Source organism: Heliangelus exortis, chromosome 2 (assembly GCF_036169615.1).
Source record: "Heliangelus exortis chromosome 2, bHelExo1.hap1, whole genome shotgun sequence".
Taxonomy (NCBI): Eukaryota; Metazoa; Chordata; class Aves; order Apodiformes; family Trochilidae; genus Heliangelus; species Heliangelus exortis.
In genome coordinates, this window is record NC_092423.1 from 129,928,065 (window position 1) to 129,948,248 (window position 20,184).

Below are 20,184 nucleotides of genomic sequence, written 5' to 3' on the forward strand. Positions count from 1 at the left end.
ATCTGCATCCCCTTTCCTAACACTCCATCAAGCAATTGACCTCCACACTCCGGTAAAGCAGTACATTGTATCAGTGTAAACTCCCTGTCACAGTTCTATCACATAAGGATGTGAAATCACACTGCTGCCTTATAGCCTCTAAAACTGACCCAGCGATCTGAACTTGCAGTCCCGTTCCTCTGTAGCTGTGAAGCTTTAGCATCCGCCTCCCTAGCACACTTTTAGCAGAAATACGGGAAGCTCCTGGAAGGAAGTCATTCTAAAGCTATTTGTGAGTTTGCCAAAAGGATTTCTTTGATTTACGAAGTATGAAAGATTGCCATTTCTGAATTCATAGTGGATGAGTTATTTCCCGTGTTTTGCTCAAAGGAAGTTCATAATGTGATGAATTCTAGTGTGAAAAAGAGAATTAAGGAATAACCTTTTCACAATTGCTGCTTCGGCAGATTTTGCAGCTATAACATGTGTCTTGTTTCTCCATGCAGGCTGGGTTGTCGGATCACTGGAAATTCTGGGAAGCCCTGCTAGTCTGGTGAGAAGCATAGGGAACGGCATAGCCGATTTCTTTAGGCTCCCCTATGAAGGGCTGACCAGAGGCCCAGGAGCATTTGTCAGTGGAGTTTCCAGAGGAACAACATCATTTGTAAAACACATTTCCAAAGGTAGATCTTTCGCTTTGTTGCTCCAACTACTGCTTTGTTGTCGTGTGTTGTTAAAGGATGTGTTAAAGTTTTAAACAGTATTGCTTGCAGCTTTGTTTGGCTTGCTAGGCTGCAGCAACATTCTGGGGGGGTAACAAAGCTCATATATAACATCATATGTATTAAACAGATCACCACTTAACTACAGTGTGTAAGAATGTTTCAGAAACTTCAGAATTTTAAACCTCCCTGTGGGAAACAGATATTGGCTCAGCCAGTATTTCATGTGATAACTGCAGAAATATTAAAGGTGTTCTGTACTTCTGCTAACCATCAGAAATTCTACACTCTGCTGCCTCATCTATTCTTTTTTTTTTTTTTTTTTTTTTTTCAAAACGAAAAAAGTCGATGCAGTTGTCATAACCGTGTAAGTAAGTGGATAGGTTTAGCCAGCAGGGACGGGCTGGCCTGAGAACAGGAGCAGCTTTTGTTTCGAAGCCTGTATGAACAGTGCCATCGCGTGGCTCCTGCCGCCCGGGCGACACCGGCACAGCCACCCCAGAGCTCGCTGCTGCTCCGGGCTCCCTCAGACAAGTCCTCCGGGGCTCCTTCTGTAAATATTTGTTTACCTTTCCCTCACCTCCACCACCCCACCCCCACCGTTTAGGTTAGCCCCGGAGAAGTTTGGGAACTGGGGAAGGATGTTCGGCTGAGTTGCTTTTCCCACCGGCCAGGCAGACCTGGTGCAGGCTGATGTTAGAGGCGTGACGTGGACCGTAGCAGCAGTGTGGTGATGCTTAACAAACAGTAAAGCCTGTTACACATGGGTGACTTTGCAATTGACTTGCTGGTCTGCTCACAAGCTTGGTATTTCAGTGAGGCGTGGAACATCTCCATGTTTTAAATTAAAGCATTTTGATCCAGACCCAAATGTATATCTCCATGTATTTAGGTACACTGACGTCAATTACCAATCTGGCAACGAGTCTTGCTCGCAATATGGATAGGCTGTCACTGGATGAGGAGCATTACAACAGACAAGAAGAATGGAGAAGGCAGCTTCCAGAGAGCCTGGGAGAAGGACTGAGACAGGGGCTCTCTCGTTTAGGCATTAGCCTTCTAGGTAATGTACTATTAAATAACTTGAGTGATGATACTGTTCTCTGATCTGCTCACCAGTCTTTTCTACAAGTGAATTATGATTGCAAAATCTGTTCGATCTCATGTTTTCGTTTGAAGTAGCCTCACAGTACTTGTATGAGATACTGGTTTTTTTCATTGAGATTTAGTGACTTTTGTGTATGTTTTTTACTGATAAAATAATTGCAGATATAGATCAAGTTTGCATTCTCTTTGTGAAATAACATTTTCATTAGTACATGATGTATATTTGAGAAGAAAAGATTAATTCTGCATTGGGCAGAGGGTGGCTTGTAACTAAGTCAGCACAAAGACGTCATCACACTGATGTTTACTTTCCAGTGAATTACAGGAATGCCTCCTGAACCTGCTTGGTTTTGCTGCACTGTAGATATCAGGGATTCTTGGTTTTGTTTGAAAAACACTTGAACTTAGTGCAGATGTTAAGTAAGCTTTGAGGAATTCTGCTTTAAAAACCCAGATCATCCTGATTCGGTGTAGTTGTATTCATCAAGCAGCCAAGTGGTTTGGTTAGAAGTGAAGATTACTTTGGCAATTTCAAAGTAGTACCTAAAAATTTGAATTCTAACCGCACTGGAGAAAATCTCTGCAAGAAGCTTTGCAGAAAGAGGCTGGATTTTCTAGGTTACTTCTACTTGTCACACAGCAAAAGAATGCAGAACTGTATTGTTTGGCAGAGTTCCTCAGTAAGTATTAAAGAGTATGAATCCCTTTGAGATCAAAGTGACCAAAAGCAGTCCAGTGCAAAAGGTTAGAGGAGCTGAAGCTTGAAAGGATTTGTCCTCTTTCCTAATCTTCAGTAGTGTACACAACTCCTAAATTTGCAACCACAACCCTGAAAGCCCCAAAGAGGAAGTGGTAAAAATGTTACAAGTTTGGGTTAAGTTACTGGAAATTATTTTAAGCAATAACATTAGATGATGTGAAGCACTGTCATTTGATAATGCCTGTAAACCAGTAAGTGAGTGTCCTAGGAGAAATGTGCATAAAGGAGAAATTTCATCTGTTAGTAGCTACTATCCCAATAGTAAGCTGTTATTGGTGTTGCAAATCAAAGGCAGCTTGGAGAAGGTTTTATTTTTGCTTCTTGTTTTATTGGGCTAGGGGCAGTCAGGTTGAGTAGCTGAATGAAAGATTATACTTCTAGAAACACACTGTCAGCCTGGTGTATGTGTGCTGGTGAAATGGTTTGGTGATCTTGGCTCAGTTATTAATAAGAGAGCGGGATAAGGCAGTGGCTGTCTCTTTCACGGACACGCCAGAGCCCTTCAGACCTAAAAGCAACAGATCCACAGCCTGAACTCAAGAGCAAAACTTCGTAGCTTTGGCTGTAGCAAGGCAAAGTTTCTGCTGTTCAGGAAAGCCAGGAGCCCATGAAGAAATACTCTGTATCTGTGCCTTCTTGCACACAAGGCTTCAGTTGTTTGTGGGAGTAAGCCTGAGTTGTTTGGTCTTTTTTTTTCCTAAAGAAAAAAAAAAAAAAAATTGATTTAGAGTTTCAGTGTCCCTGGCTTCCAAAGAAATCAAACTTCGTGTTAGAAACTAAGAACTTTATAATCATTTAAGCAGAGCTGCTCTGCAAGTTCGGATCTTGTTTATTCCCACTGTTATTTTTTAGTTTCTTCCCTGATAGATACCTCCCTTCTCTGCCGTGGAAGCAAAAAAAGTACCCAGATAAATAGCTATGGTTACTGTGTAGCCGGACTTGACAAGTAAGGGACTTCTCAGGGAGAAACCAGAAGTATTCCAGTGAATTTTTAACAGATTGGTTTTTCCGTAGTCTTTTGGTTGTTTTTTTTAAAAAAAAACTGATTTTTAGAAATCATGTTTACACATCAGCATTAAGGTAAATTGTGCCAAGACCTAAATCGTGTGTAGACCTACATTTCAATTTTTACAAATGTGTCAGAAAGCTGTTTTCATGCTGGTTGTTCAGCTTAAAGAATACCGGGGCTTCACAAAAAAAGCCCAGTTGTAGTTGAAGGGAGATAACACTGTGTTGCTTTCTTTCACCAGCACTTCAGAGTAAATATGAACTTGCTTATTCTAAAAACACTTCCAGGTTCTTCATACATAACAAAATGAAACGGAGCTGCTATTTTGTTCACAGATGAGGCATTCAGAAGAGCACAGGAATGCAGAGGGCAGGGCTCTTTGAAGCCGTAATTTCTGTGGCTTTCTAATTGTAAAATTGAGAAGTGTGAAAAATATTTCTATGATGGTCACAGCACTATCATGTTTGTAAAAGCCACTTGACTCCTACAATCAGCTTAAAAAATTGCAAATGCAGATTTCGTGCCTAGGCACAGGCATGTAAGAGCCCTCAATTCACTGATATGTTGGGATATCTACGTAGAAAAAGTTGCATTTCTGATTTTTCTGAAAATCTGGCTCATGATGGCCCTAATTCAGCAAAGCTCTTAAGCACATGCTTAAGTGCTTTGCTGAATCAGGGCCAAAATCATGTTCTCTTGTCTCCTCCTCAGAGCAAATCGTTCCCTGTGGTACATTCTTAAGTGCTTTGTCCTGTCTCGTTTTAAATGACTCAAGTACTGTCAGGGTGTTGTTTGATTTGATTTGATTGTTATCTTTGGCAGGCTGTCATCTTCTTTTCTAGTTTGGGGGGAACTTCTGGGTCATTTTAATAACAATTTTGTATTAAAAGAAGCAAAAGCTTAGGATAGGTGTGCTTTTTCTTTTGTAAAATTAGAAAAAAATGAAGTGAAATTGCATTTTAAATACTTCGGTGATCAGCAGTCTGTTTTTTGCATCTTGCATGATGAAGTCAAGGTTAAAATAATAATCTATAACTCTGTAAATGAGAATACTGAAACTATGGTCTTCTGTTTTCAACTACTGATCCAAGTGAAAAATACCATCTTGAAGTTAGCATTTGTGAATAACCAAAGAGCTGACAACTATTCAAAAACCCATTTTTTACCATTACAAAAGTGCTTGACATTTCAGTTACTCTTTCCTGCTTTTGAGGAAAGGGCACTGATAGTAATCCCAGCTGACAGGGTAACTGTGCTGCTAGAGAAGGTAAAGCCTGGATTTCAGAAGCTCAAATTTCTGTTATTAAAGGTGGTGGTAGTTGTTCTTGCTGTGCAACAGCCACTGAATAGGAGCCACTGACTGCCTATCTACAACTGAGGTAGTAAAGAGCCAGTGCTAACACGGTGGGTGCTATTCCACACATTAATTCTGCAACTACATTAATGCATGCCAACAGATGCTCTTTTCTTTTAGCTGTGTTTTTATGTGATGTTTGCTGTGATGAGACTGCGCTTCAAGTGTTCTCAAACGCTTGGGACAATCCTGAAGGACAAGAGAAAAAAAAAAGAAAAAGAAGAAAATGGTTTCAGCTTGCTGGTTTTCTGCCTCATGACAAACCATGGCCAGTATCTCCTGGTGCAGGGTATTTTCCAGTCATTTCTTGGTCTGAAAGGTTTGACACAAGTAGTCTGAGCTTTCCTAAATTCTGCCAGCCATGCTGTATTCACCAAACATAGTCAGCCCGTGCACAAATCAGTTGCTGCCTGTAATCAGATTCTTCTTGAAGTAATACAGTGATATACTCTGTACTATCTGAATTTTGTAGTTATCAAAGTATCTTTTTTTATGGTTACTGAGCAACATGTATTAATCAGAGTGCACCCCATCTGATGTTTAGCAGATGTTACGGTGTTGCTGGAACCTCTTTGGTCCACTAATGGAAGAATGAATATGTTTTTGTTTTGTTGCTTTGGTGTTTAATTTTATTGAGGTTTTCTTTATATATACATAGTCGATTTGTACATATGTGGGCATGCATATAAAATTGAATGCCTAGGGTAAGAAAGGAAAGAAAAAGGGAGAATGGTTTCATTTAAAAAAAAAAATGGGCAAACGACATCACAGAGAAGGGACAGGTACAGGATACCATATCTGTCTCTTGACTGTGAGAATAAGAGTGGGAGAAGAGGGTGTACACACTGTGTATTCATACCCATACCCAGCTTTTCTGATACCCTACTGAAGGCTGGGGGGAAAGACCTTCTGCAGTGAGTCCATTCAGCATGATGTTTCTACCACTAACTTTATGTTAGAAAGAAAGAAGCCACATGGATACCAGGGGACATATGCTTCCCAGAACTTCTCTCCAGTGAACCTCATGTGTCTGTCATCGTTGTCACAGTGCTGGTGGGTTTTGAGGTTGCTCAGCCTTTCAGATGATCTTGGCGGCCTTTTCCAACCTAAAACATTCTGTGAATTCTGTTGGGGTTTTTTTTTCCCTTTGCCCACATATGACACACACAGGAAAGGAGCTGCACAAAAGGAGCTGTACAGATCTAGCTTTCTTATGCAAGGGTAGTAGGACCTTATTGCTTCCCCCTACTCCTTAATGAAAGAAGTAAGGTTATAGTTTAGTATGTGATTTGTGGGCATGATCACAGCATGAAAATGAGTTTTGTCAGTGTGTTGCAATTTGAGATAAGAGATTACAAAGGGTGAGCAGAGAAGGAAGAGAAGACCATCGGTCATATTTTTTTGCAGGTAGAAAGACAGGACTGGAAAAAAGTATTTGAGATACAAAAACGGCAGTGACTTTACAAACAAGTTCATGCCATGCATAAAATGGCAGAATAACAGCAAGTGCGGAAGTACTAAACAACAGGCTAATTAAGCTATATATTATTTGGGGTACTATATAAATAATCCTATATAACACAGTCACAGCAGTTTCCATTCTGTTTCCTTGTCCTCTGGGCGTAATTCCAGCTGAGAAGTGCCTGGAGCATACCACAGGTCCTTTGGACTAGGCTCTTATTTATTATTGCCTTATAACGTTGCTCAAGTGTATTGCAGTAAATAATTTATTAGTGCTTGGACTTAGGTGGATTACATTTAATAAGGCAATAACTTCTGTTCTGAAAGTGCAGTTGCTGTGGATGACCTCAGTAGATAGGGTGAAGGAGGTCACAGGGTAACTTAATACTGCAACTTAGCAGCACACCAAGTATTGTTTTATGCCTTCAAATGCATCACAATTGTACAAAAGACTGGGTGAACAATCCCAATTGTGTAATGCAGTGTTGGGGCATTATTTTAGTCAAGCAGCAGGAGCAGCTGGTGAGTACGAATGGAGCAGAATTGAATTGAAAATTGTATCATTTCCATGGCCTGGCATTAAGGAGGAAGCTTCGTGGCCTCTGTGGTACAAAGGGTGACAGACTCTGCATCCGTGACTGAGCTCAGTAAAAACTGAGATATCAGATTCAAAATTAGACCAGCATTTACTGGGAAAATACTATACCTTTGTCAGTAAAGGGTACACACACACTGAAGTTGGAAGCAATCTAAGAACAGAGAAAGGCATTTATGGGGGATGCTGATTATTTGAAGTGCTGATAGATAGTATCCCAGGGATAAGGATCTGGGGAAATGTGTGCTGTTTCTCATCCTCCTCTTTTCTTTGGACAGAATATCATTGTACAAATATATTATTAGTTCTTGTTGTTCAAAGTCAGCAACTTCTCTGTTTATCCAGTAACAGTAACTAAAACCATCTGAAAACCAGTTAGCAGCTAGCTGACCAGTGCATGTCACGCTGGTAAACACATGGGGCCAAATACCTCAGCTGTGATTGTCCAAATCTGTGGAATTATGCCTGGACTTACTTCCTTATACAAAGCAGAATCTTCAGGGGTGACGTTTCCCTAAAAATGCTTGATTATCAAAGTGACACTTTGTCCTACTCCCTAAAGAAAAGTTTAATTTTGATAATTTTGATATTTGCAGCTGAAGGTGCAAACTGAGAGCCTGCAAATGTGCTTTTTGCTGAGCAGGAAACCTCGGATCGGGCAATACATTTTCTAACTGATGTCACTTGGTCCAGTCCTTGTACTCTTGGTGATTTCCAAATAGCTTATCTATCAAAATTACAATAACTAGAGACATGTCTGTAGATAAATGGCTAGAGTAAACTCAAGATCAAAGAAATGTATCACCTCACATACCTGTTTACATTTAGGAAGATTTAAGTCAGAGTTCTCTGTTGATACTAAAAGCTGGGAAGGTCACCGTATCACTTGTAAAAGTTTGACCCATGTGCATTAAAGTAAAATATGATCGTTTTCACAAAAAGTAACAAAAAGTCTCAAAATCTAATTCTGCTAATCTTAGTAATATATCAAAAGCTGCGTTAGCTTATGAACATTTCTGGCAGTGGAAGAGGATATAAAAATGATCTATTGAACACAGGCAGGTTTTATTCTCATGAAGTCAGTCTCAGACTTATGTGAAAATCTCATTTCCATAACAGCTCAGTTCTTCTAAAATGGGTGGATTTTATTCCGAGCCCAACATTTTCAGAGTTGCTACACAGAATGAACAAATTAAATTAACTCAGCAAAAGCATTCAGTTGAAAGCAGTTGAAAGATGAAAGTATACTGTCAAGTTAAGTGATCTGAATGTTTAAAAAACTAAAATACATTTTAAAAAGGAAGCTGAGATTTAGCTTAAATTGGAGCCAACGTATTGTTTAGTTAATTGGAATTGGTCGCATGCTAAGTAGCTGTATAAGAAGGGTGCAGTACAGTTTTTAATCCAAGCAGCATTCAGGTCCAGGAGTAAGATTTCCTCTTATTCTGGTTTATTGTCTTCACTAATTCCCAGGGTCTCTTGTGTTTTCAGGTGCAATCGCTGGGATTGTGGATCAGCCGATGCAGAATTTTCAGCGAGTGTCTGAGGCCCAAGCTTCAGCTGGACATAAAGCCAGAGGGGTCATCTCAGGTGTGGGGAAAGGAATCATGGGGGTCTTCACAAAGCCCATCGGAGGGGCAGCTGAACTGGTCTCCCAGACAGGTTATGGTGAGTGTTTTGGATTTTACAGTGCTCTTCGGATACAAACGGCGTTGTTTTACTTACCCGGCTCAGTAGCTGTGTGACTTAGAGAAACATTTAGAAACGCCAGCACAGAGAAGTTGTTAATGTTGTGCTGCTCATTTTTCTTAAAAGCCATCATGTTGTGCTTCTCTCTTGTGTTGCCGATCACCGTTGTACAGCCACAGACACACAGAATGCAGAAAGCATGAAGTAATTCTTGGAATACAGTAGAATTAGTTACAGAAACATATGTGCTTACAAGAGTATTTTTGACATAAGTATATGAGAGCAACACTAGATCCAATTAGAGTGTCATTTTGAGATTGCTATGTTATGGCAAGGAAAGAGTCATGCTGTCTCTATGCATGGAGAGAGTTATTTTCCTGGGAGAAAGAACTGAGTCATGTAGTGGAACCATCCCCTTTATCCTGGGGAGTTGTGAGAAGGCAGACCCACTTTTGGATACATGGGTAACCTTTCAACCAGCAGAGGTGGGTTCTCCAGCAGGACTCAGCACTTAGTGGCAGTGGTGGTGGGTTGTTTCAGATGGGTGTGGATACTTCTGGACAACCAGGAACTGTAAAAGATAAAAATAAAATATCAAGAGACACTAATTTCTTGGTTTCCAGTTTTAAGAAATCAAAGCTGTTGGTCTGGGTATTTAAAGGGTATACCGGGGCTGGAGAGGGCAGTCAGGGGAGAAAAGCTGGGAGACCTGTTGGTACAAAGACAATGTGTCAGTAATTTTGCTTCACTAATTACACCAGACAAACCTTTAGGATCGAAGCCTTTAATCACTAGCAGTAATGAAGTTTGTGATGTGTTGTTTAGGATATGCTTGGTTCTCCTGGGGCTTAAGTTTGGGACACTGTTTCCATGCTTCCCATTACATGCAGAACTCATTCCTTGAAGCAGTCTATTTAAAGAAATAATGAAACATTTAATTATTACAATTCTTTCAAATTAACTTTGTCTCATTTGCATGAGTGTTAATGATAACTATTCTCCTGAATTATGCATCCCGTAGGTGTAAAACCTGTGCCAGTAAAATCAGAAACTTTTGCCTGTTGTCAGCAAGCTGCATGTTGTTTTGCAGCCCATGGCATTATTCTTTCTAGATTTAATTCCACTGCAGTCTTTATCAAGAAGCCTGGAACAGGCGAGGGACACTTCATTGCAGATAGGGTATACAAGACATCATGTTTTCCATGAGCATGTGACACAAAGACTTAGCCAGGAAAAAACATAAAAACCGTATCAATAATAGCTGACAGTGCGTGAGAGGAAAACACACAAGAGTTCAAGTAACTCTTACCCACAACTGGATTGGAAGTGGGACCGTGCCTCTTGGGGGGGACCAAGGGGTGGGGGACCACACAGAAATAAACACATGTTCTCTCTTTCTCCATCTGTAAATAACATTTTCACTCACATAATGCTGAGAACCTTGGTAAGCCAACTGTTACAACTGGGATGCAGCTTTTAAGTATTACCATCAACATGTGTGCTTAAAATTAAAGGGTTTTTTTTTCAGAGCTGATGTTTTGTTTAAATTATTATCCATTGTGTAAAAAGGAATCTAAGTTATTGACACCCTTATGCAAAAATGCCGTTTGCTTCAATGGAATGCTTAATTAGACAAAAGACAATTTCTCTGTTTATTTAAAGGCTAACTTTGCATTAAACAGTGTAACACTAATGCGTGATGCTTAACCTACTTCCTGTCTGTCTTGTAAAAATTTTTAGAACTACTCCATTTGTGGATTTTTTTGCAACCCACTCGTCCTTTCTGTTGATCATACCTCATCTCTAGAAGTTTACAAGCCATCTGAAAGTATGCATATTGTATCATCTTCAGCTTTGGATAGTCTATTTAGAAAACTGTTTAACTGCTTGTAATCTCTGTTCTGTGCTGGCACTAAGAAGAATTCACAATAAACCAGATGCCCCGGGAGATCTCATAAATGTCTATGGATCTGTGTTTAACAGCTGGATTAAGTAACTGAACATTTAAATACAGTATCTAGGCAAACTCGCCTCCTAATTTGTACTCATCATGACACGTATATTGAAGATTTTTAATATTAAGCAAGAAAGTTAACAACGAGCTTGATTTTTTCTACATAAATCCTAAGTGATGTGTCCGATCCTCCTCTGAAATGATGGCTCTCAGGGGCATTATGTTTCTCTTGATTGCAAGCGTATGGCTGATTTTTAGAACACACACTGGGGTTTTTTGTGTGTTTCTCGCTAATGCAAGATCAGTGGGGTTAAGTGTGTAACTCTTGCATTGTAATACTTAATGAATTATCTTGACTACAGTTTCCAGAGATGTGACATCATTTTGGATCTGCACTATTTTATGAACTGCTCTAAACAGATGACATCACTACAACATGCAACTGTTTTGTAGAAAACAACTACTAAAAAAACTTAAATTCTCTTACCACAGGTATTTTGCACGGCGCTGGACTTTCTCAGCTTCCCAAGCAGCGCTCTCATCCAAATGATCAACATGTTGAGCAGGCTCCAAATAGCCACGTCAAATATGTCTGGTAAAATTATTTAGACACTTGCTCATTTTTACATCCACGTTGTTTATTAATAGGTTCTGGCCTCGGGTCAAGTTAACAGGCTGCTTCCCTAGGAAAGGCTGAGTTACAGCAGTTTGTTTAGGAACATTAAACACAAAGGTAGTGCATAGAAACCCAATCTGCAAATGATGGGCTGCTGATCTGCTTCCAGCTTTGGAACTACAGGGCTGATCTTTATTTAATGGCATTCAGTGAGTTCTTACTTATTTATCATTGCACCAAGCCCCAAAAAAATACTGCACATCTCCAGAAACAGCTGTTAGTGAAGATAGCTTTATTTTCTGCGCTGAATTTGTAAGCCACTTCTCAGGCTAATTTTTCTCTTAGGATAGGAAATAGGCTGACCTAGCACAGTTATTAGGCCAATTTTGCTGTGAATGATTATGGAGTTTTGAGAAGTAACAGTTTAACATTTATTCTCTAAATCTTAAAACTTTTGGTAATGGAGACTTAGAATATTCTCCCTGGCTTATTTTGTATTTGTAGGTGATAGCTATAGACTTAAGTGAAAACATTACTGATCAAAAGAAGTTGTGAAGAATCCCATGCAAAACACTGTCTCCTTCATTTTTTTTCTTCTCCTCCTTTTTCTTTCCTTGATAATGCAGGAAAATGCTGCAATCTCTAGGAAGGCCAGAGGTCCATATGGCCTTAGATGTCATGATTGTGAGTGGCTCAGGCCAGCAGCATGAAGGCTGCTTGCTGCTCACCTCAGAGGTGCTCTTTGTGGTCAGTATCAGTGAAGACACACAGCAGCAGGCATTCCCCGTGACAGAAATCGATTGTCTGGAGGATGATCAGCAAAAAGACCTGCTGAAGGTGCAGCTAAAGCAACAGAGAGTGCCTTCGGATTTGGAGGTAAAGGCCTGAATACTATTTTCATTCAAAGATAAAGTTGCAATGATGATGATGCTTTTGGCAGTGGGCATACTCACCTTTGGGTTGGAAGGCCAGACATCTAAGTGCCAAACCAGGGGACCTGCTGGTTTTGCACACCTCATGACTGACTGCCTTGCTCTCCAGATGAAAGGGATGTCTCTCCTCCCTTTTGTCCTCTTTTTTGGTATTTCATATCTGTGACAATTCTTGGTAAGCACAACTTTTTTCTGAACAGGTTCTCGTGACTGCATGTGCATGAGCTGTTGAGGTGTTTATTGCTTGGAAAGTCAGCATTGCTGCCTGTACCTACCAAGTCACACCTAGAACAATTCCTTCTATTTTTCTGTGAATTGTGTTTTAACAGTTCAGTGATGTTGACACATATTTTTTTCAGCATGTTTCTTCTCTGACCACCTCCACTGCAGTAGCCTTTCTTGGCTGCTAGATGTATTGACTTTAGATCTTCCTTCTGCAAATGGTAACTTTACAGTGGATCCATTCTTGTGCTGAGATTGGATGCTCCAAGTGTTTGCCATTAAGAGGACAAATTCTTCATCCTCACATTGAAGGATCTCTAACTCATTTGAATACTGAGGGTTTGGATTAATTTTCTTTTTCTAATGGCAGAAGAATGTTATATTTTTACACTGTTGGGAAACAATGTTTATTGTATTAAGTTCTCAAATGGAATCATATGATCAATGGATCATTTCAAAAACAAACATGCACATCCCAGTTGTTTTTATAAAACTATGTCAGGTAGTTCATAGACTGTTAGATTATAATTTTCTGCTTCAAATACAAGAAAAGAATATACGTAAAAGTCCATGAAGTATGAGGGGTCCCAAAAAGGAGGGCTTCAGCAACTTGAGTAAAGTCCTAGCTTTGCTGAAATTGCTGAGGAGTTTCCCGTCAATTCCAGCACAGCAAGGACTTCATCTTTGCCATGACAGTGCTTGGATTTTTTTGTGAAAGCTTTTTTTAGTGCTGAATTCTCTGTTTACATTTATTGTCTTTCCACTAACCTCAGTCTCACTGACTGTTGACTGAAGATGCCTTCTCTCACCGCAAAGCTACATGAGGTATTGCTTAAATTTTGATGCAAGTGGGCAGAGCTCAGCTTTTTTATCCCTGAATGCTGTGTGGTTGCTGGAGGCACACATCAGACTGAATCCAGACTATCCTGCTCAGTCCAGAGCTACTGTCCTGGAGGGAAGAGGAAGATCATTTGTTCTCCCTTGGACATTTGATGCACTCAACCCATCCTAACCCAAATTTTAGCAGCAGACCATATGTTTTTAATTGTCCTGTAGTGTGGTGGTTCTTGACCTTGTATCTGGTTATCCAGGGGGTGAGGAGTTGCTTCAAGACATTGCCCAAACATTGCTTTAAGAGGGTGATGAGGCAGAGGGGCTGCCTCTTTGGGGAAGGGAAGGTGAGGGACAGGGAACCTAATTCTATTCCCCACAGCTGCTGGAGCTGGGAATGTGTAGAGCTGCTGAGCAAGTGGCTTCTGTATGGACAGCACAACCCTGCAAGCAGACTCCAGTGTTCCCACATACACAGTACACACAGTACTGGTACACACAGTAAATGTGACCTGCTTTGGAGGTACTGGACCAAATCCACATTTCTTTAGGAATTCTGGATAAAAATATGGAAATCCTACTCCAGTGGCACAGCAGTGAGCCTCGAGCCACCCAGCCTGAGTACACAGTCTCTTTCACACACACAGGCTCTTGAGAACTCAGTGAAAATGTATGGCATGATAAAAGAGGTGAAGAGCACCTGTGCCTCTGGTGGACCAAGGTCAGGGATGGCCAGGCAGCAAAAGCTGAGTGGTGCTGTACAAAAAGGACCTGGCATAAGTATTCCTTTAAAATGGAAAAGCTGATGCTGAAATTTGTGTGAAAATGGGCTATAAGGAGGAGCAGTTGAAAGCAAGGAAGACAATAAAAAAATGTAATATTTTCTTAATGCTAAGGCAGCTACACAGGATTTCAAAAGCTTCATAAAGTTTTAGTAATCACCTGGAGTTACATAATATTCCTTTGTAATTAATGTTTATTATAGGTTTTTTTGCTTCAGTGGATTGGAAAATGTCATACTTGGTATTCCTTTCTGCATCTGAGCCATGTCAGTTCTGTGGAACTCGGGGTGCTGTGTGCAGCACTGTGGTGGCAGCCAGGGCCTCTCCTTCAGGTCCCCCACGAGAGCCTCTGTAAGAACCCTTTGAATGTGATTAGGCAAAGGAACCTTAAGGAGCAGCAAGCTGAAACTTGCAAGTGGAGAGGGCAGCCTCAGAGCTGCAGCCCTGCACTCCAGCAGACACAGTTCCAGCACAGTAATGGCAGCCCATGTGGTTGGAGTGAAGATGTCCTCAGCTGAAGTGCAAACACTTCTGTACATGATGACATCAGTAAGAATGGCCAGAATTTTTAGCTAGAAAATGCCCAGTAAGGTCAATCAAAATATTATGATGAGCTTAGCACAATAGATGGGATGTCACCAAGTGCAAATTATACCTAGTATTCTGGTTAACTTGGTCAAAGATCCTAGAAATAATACAGCAATTTGAAACATTTCATTTCAACATCATAAAAATCCAATTTTTTTGTCTCATTGCTCACAAAAATAATTGCCAGAAGTTCTGTTTCAGCTCTGCCCAAAACAGTTTCCCCCCTTCCCTGTCCTCAGCTTCTTGGAACTATTAGGAAACAAACATGAGTTGCTCTACAGCTGTAGTCACCAGAGATGTTATAGAGCAAATTTTGACTCCTTCAGCAATAGGTTTGCCTGATGGCTTGTTTGCTTCCACAATATATAACTTATTCCATCTGGCTAGGAATAGCCTGGATGGATTCTTGAAAACTCTGGCACTGACAGCATTGTTACTGAAAAGGAAACATTAATTGAACCTGGATTATCTTCTGAAATAATTGAGACACTGCTTGCTTCTTGACAGATTTCAAACTCAAAAGGCCTGCTCCTCCAGCTGCTCTCAGTATAGCTCACAACATCAAGAAGACAGCAAAATATCAAAGGGCCTTGGAATTTCAGATTCTCCAGAATTTCTTTGTGATGATCTGCAACAGGGTTTTCACAATAGTGCTGCAAGCTATGGTCTCTGGAGCCAAAATCCATTCCCTGGATTTTTCATACTAGTGAAAAACACCCTAAGGAACCAGACCTCCTTCCTCAGCACAAAGCAGACCATCACTGCCATGTACACATCCAGGCTCTGCAACAAAGACCCTGTTGCTACTGTAGAATTGTCAGAACTGCTGAAGGCTTACTCTTCATAACCCATAGTAGGAGGAATTTGTAGAAGAATTTAGGAGTTCTTAACCTGAAAGTGTGGCCTTCTAGCAGAAAAGGACATGTTGTATCTTTAAGATTCCTCTAGGAAGTCTTTGAGTTAAGTTTTGATTCATTGAATGATCTGGCTGTTAACATGACAGCTGCTCAAAGGAGTGGGCTAAGGCATTTAGTGACAGTGTTAGGCCCCATTTAGGAAAAATGTAGAATAACAGCAGTTTCAAGTTTCTGCTGTTGTCCTGACTATATAAACTGAAACTGGCTGGGGAAGCAGATGGTTGCAGATGAAGTCATCTGGAAGCAAGTAGTGTCCCAGTTACTTTTTAAGACCATCCAAGTGCCATTAGTATTTTCTCTGGGGCTGAACACAGACTGGGTTCACATGGGTAGGTGAGGGGGATGCCAACACTGTTTCCATCTCCTTTGATTACAGGGTTTTTTGGTCAGTGTGGAGGCAGAGCTACATCCCAACTTCCCCTGGGCTTACTGCCTTAGAAGTAGAAATCAGGAGCCACCTGACTGAAAGGTTGACACCCATACCTTGAAATCCAGTTTACAGAAGTGCTGCTCTAATGTATTTCCCTCCTTCCAACTGGTAAAATGAACTGACTGCTGAGAAGATCCTTTTTCTGTGCCACCAGACCGAAGAGGTGGCTCACACACCATGATCCCCTCTTAGCTGTGTGTCCCCTGCAGCAACCTGCCTGCTGAATTTTCCCTCCCTTTAAGGTCACTCATGGAAACCACACTCTCCATTTCATCACTCCCACTCTTTCTTAGCATAGGCTCCAACCTTGAGCTTCTGAGCTTGTTCATGAGTCTGCTTCCTTTAGCATTTTTGTGGTTATGATTGAAAACAGGAGGTTTTCTACTTGCTGAGCAGAAAATCCGTCTCCTAAGACATAGTTTAAAAAAAAAAAAAACAAAACAGAGGGGACTGTTTTGATTTGGATGTGACATCTGTCACTGTCTATCAATCATACTAATTCTTTCTTCAAATAAGCAATGGTTTGTTTTAAATGAGCCTTGCAGCCCAGAGATGTGACCAGGTATTGGTTCTGGGTGTTAAATAGAATAATCCAATGGCACTGTTTTAAAACATCATCACCATAGTTATGCATATGTAAAACTCCCTGAAAGACAGGCAGAAGATTGTTGTCTTGAATCCTTAGTGTGTCATTTAGCAAAGACATTTTAAATGCCATAAAAATGGAACTAGGCAGGAGTTTTCCAAGTACAAATAGGGCTGCATCAAAGCCTAGCCCTTGGATAGCTTCTGCCTTTTTTCATTCTCATATTTTGGAAATAACTTTTATTCTGAATGACTTTGCTAGTGATAAGACTGTAGCATCCATCCATGGTGGTATTTCTGAAATATGCTTTTTTTTTTTTTTAAATTATGCAACTAGCTTGCTGTTGGCTTGCATTCTTTCCCTTCTCAAGTTTGTCATCATCATCTTTGAGTTCTTCTTCAAAAAAATGGGGTTCAGCAGATTGCCCTTCCAAAGTCAAGTTTGCCCTTGGTTTTCACCTAATTCTTTATCTTTTGGAACTATATGGTAGATACCACCTTTCTGTTGACAGTCTTCATTTTAATGCATTTTTCCACTAGAGGTAGGTTACTTACATGCCTGTTGCTACAGCCTTGAACCTCTACACATCCCAGAAAGGGATTTCTTCAGCAGATTTCTTCCAACTCCAGTGGCAGAAACAGCATTTTTTCATAGACATCTTAATTTCTTCTCCAGAAACATGTCCAAACCACCTTCCGTAAACCCCTTTCATTAAAAAAAATGTAATTGTCCTCTAACCCAGAATGGGTTTTTTGGTAACCAGAAGCAGATGGATCTATCCTGTCATAAGACACTCACCTGGAAGGTAGCTTCTAGTCTTTTTTGTAAATAAAGTAAGATAAAAAGTGCCCAGATATAGCTTTGAGCTGTCTTTAATTGTACTTTGTGAGAAGCTGGTTTTGATAATGAGCACAGCTATTGATAAGCACTGCCAGGAGCCACTGGCATTTTTCTAAAAAGGGTTCAGATGCTTTTTCTGTCTACAAGGAGTTGCTCAGTAATAGATCTTTACAATAGATGAAGATGTACACGCTCCATCCCTGAAAATCTCAAAAGACCCTGCTTAAATTTTCTCTGGCAGAGTTAGATCTTCTCAGAAGTGTCCAAACCAGCAAAGGAGAGGACTAATCCAACAAGCAGTAAACTATGGGAGAGCACCATGGACTCAAACATTAAACTGGTTTAAGAAGGTCCCAAGAAGGAAGATTTTTAACTACAGAAAGTAGTGTCTACTGAACTACTAAGCTCAGTTCCAGTCAATTACTAAGTAATCGTTCTGTTATCTGATTTCAGGCAGATGGAGCCAGAGAGAGGCTCTCAGAACAACAGTACAACCGCCTCGTGGAGTACATCACCAAGACATCTCACCACCTCCCTCCCAGCTCAGCAACGGTGCCAGCATTGCAGACAGTGGCTGCTGAGCATCTTCCTGCTATAGTGAAAACCTATCAATATGTAGTTGATCCAAATTTTGCCCAAGTATTCATTAGCAAATTCACCATGGTGAAAAACAAAGCCTTGAGGAAAGGATTTCACTGATAACTATTTGTGATGAGTATAGTAATGCCTTTCTGTTTTGAAAGAAATGCTTTCTGTGCAGTAACCTGCATCAAGTAGAGATGAGTATTGCTTAATAGGAGGTAGGGGATGAAAAAAAAGCCCAATAGCTTTTCTAAACAGGACAACATTCCTACTCCCTATCCAAATACTACTGCTGGAAGGAAAGTATTCTAGCAAACAAAGTGAAACAAACAGCCTTGGACTACAGCTGAATCAAAACCCTTTTTCTTTTCAATAACCAAAAAAAAAAAAACAGAGAATAAGGAAAACTTACGTGCATATGGGCATTTCTGCCACACACACAAGATGTGTATCAATACCTACTATATCATATTTTAGGGTCTGCCAATTTCTGTTATAAACCAGGTTTATAACTCAGCTGTAAAAACTTGCTCAAGGCTGAGCCTTCCCCCCCATGCACTTCCCCCAACACGTACATCCTGAGGCAAAACATTTTCCCCCACTTATTCTGAAAAACCCAGTGTGGCTGTTTTAAGTTACTAGTGACAGCTGGGTTTTAGCACCACTTTAACCTTAAAATAGCTTCCTTTATTTGACTGAAGTTTTGCAGGACATTAGTCCTTAATGTAAACTAGTGCCTTTGTGTGGTTTGGAGAACAAAACATGAAGTACAATATGACTTTATTTTTAAAACTATCTGTATACAGAAACTTTTACTTTATCCACAATCAAATTTTCAGGACTTTCAATGTATATATGACATTGTGCATTGCCTAGTCATTAGCTGGAAGCCAATAATATGCAGTTTAAAAAAAAAATCTAAGAAACAGAGCTTAGTCTCCTTAAGATCTACCACAAAAAATGAAAAACCCTACAAGCCCAACATAGTGTAGACAAGCAGGTGCTACATACAGCCTTGTTGGGTCTTGCTTACATCTGATCTGCCACAGTGTGCTCAATAAAGCTCTAATTCATTCTGTGCCTATCAGCACTGACCTGATAAACCCAGGGATATTTAGAAACATGACCTTTCCAAATGTTTGTGCTGAGCAAAGTGAGATTCTTTTATTTTTTAAAGTTGACTGAAAAGTATAGACCCACAGGCTCCAGTTACATTGTTAATGATGCCCTCACAACACACTTAGGAATATGTTAAATACTTCAAGGCAAACAAGCTTTCTAAAGCTCTTTTATTTTTCGGATGTCTTACAGTTTATAGGAGGCAAGAAATCACTGTCTCTGGGCAGTTAGATTACTTTATAAACCAAATCTGGCTATGGCAGCTTTATTCTTTTTTTTTCCCCACTGTGTGTGCTACCCCTTTTTCTGTGTACTTACCAACAAGAATTGTGTCTTGGGATTCCTGAACACAGCTGGAATTGGAGACAGGAGCTGGAGTAAAACCTGATCATCATCTGGAACAGGTCCATATGCTTTATAGTTATTAACTTCTATGCATACTTGATATGACCAAATGCACAGTCAATGAGAATGTAGTAACTGCAATGTTTTCTTGTGAGTTTTGTTTTGTTAAAAGATATTTCTAATAGCTGTGTCTCTTGTGTACTGAAAATACAGAAGCCTGGGTTCTGCATTGTCCTTTCCTGAATGTGAAGTCAGCCCATCCATTACCATTTCAGACAGTGATTTGATAACTTAGCCATTACTTAAATAACACTATTTTAAAAATGTACATGTATATATGCAAACACATTCTTCGTTCCTGAATATTTTATGGAAATAGTTTAATACTTCTAATTTTGCATATTGGTGGATAAATTGTAATATAATGAGACTGTTTAAAGTTAATAAAGCTATTCCTGTAATACCTGTTTATGTGGGCTGCTTGGTCATCCAGTTAAAAGGGAATGAGCTGGTAGCTGTGTAGAACAGTGGCAAGACAGACACAAGCTTTAAGTAGACCCTGTTACATTCCAGTCACTCACTGGACATCACCATGTGCCAGAAAATGCAATAGATCATGACAATACATGGGAAGTAAAACCTGATTATTAGCTTGCCAAAACACATGTGCTGAAAAGTTTTATGCTTTTGTGACTAACAGAATCAAAACAGCTCTGTAGTCACCATCTGAATTAGGCTGATCTGCTCTCTATGTAGTATGCAAA

General features: G+C 40.1%; 1 protein-coding gene across 4 annotated transcripts in view; it reads left to right on the forward strand.

Moving 5' to 3' along the window:
• VPS13B (vacuolar protein sorting 13 homolog B) overlaps positions 1-19,883 on the forward strand; it is a 425,857-nt gene extending 405,974 nt beyond the window's left edge. For all 4 annotated transcript variants that reach the window (XM_071738035.1, XM_071738039.1, XM_071738037.1 and 1 more), the window contains exons 57-62: positions 486-662; positions 1,594-1,764; positions 8,479-8,655; positions 11,123-11,225; positions 11,873-12,122; positions 17,828-19,883. In XM_071738035.1, coding sequence (XP_071594136.1) covers positions 486-662; positions 1,594-1,764; positions 8,479-8,655; positions 11,123-11,225; positions 11,873-12,122; positions 17,828-18,073 — 1,124 coding nt within the window. In that variant the 3' untranslated portion in view covers positions 18,074-19,883. The remainder of the gene's footprint in view (positions 1-485; positions 663-1,593; positions 1,765-8,478; positions 8,656-11,122; positions 11,226-11,872; positions 12,123-17,827) is intronic.
• Positions 19,884-20,184: the final 301 nt, after the last annotated feature.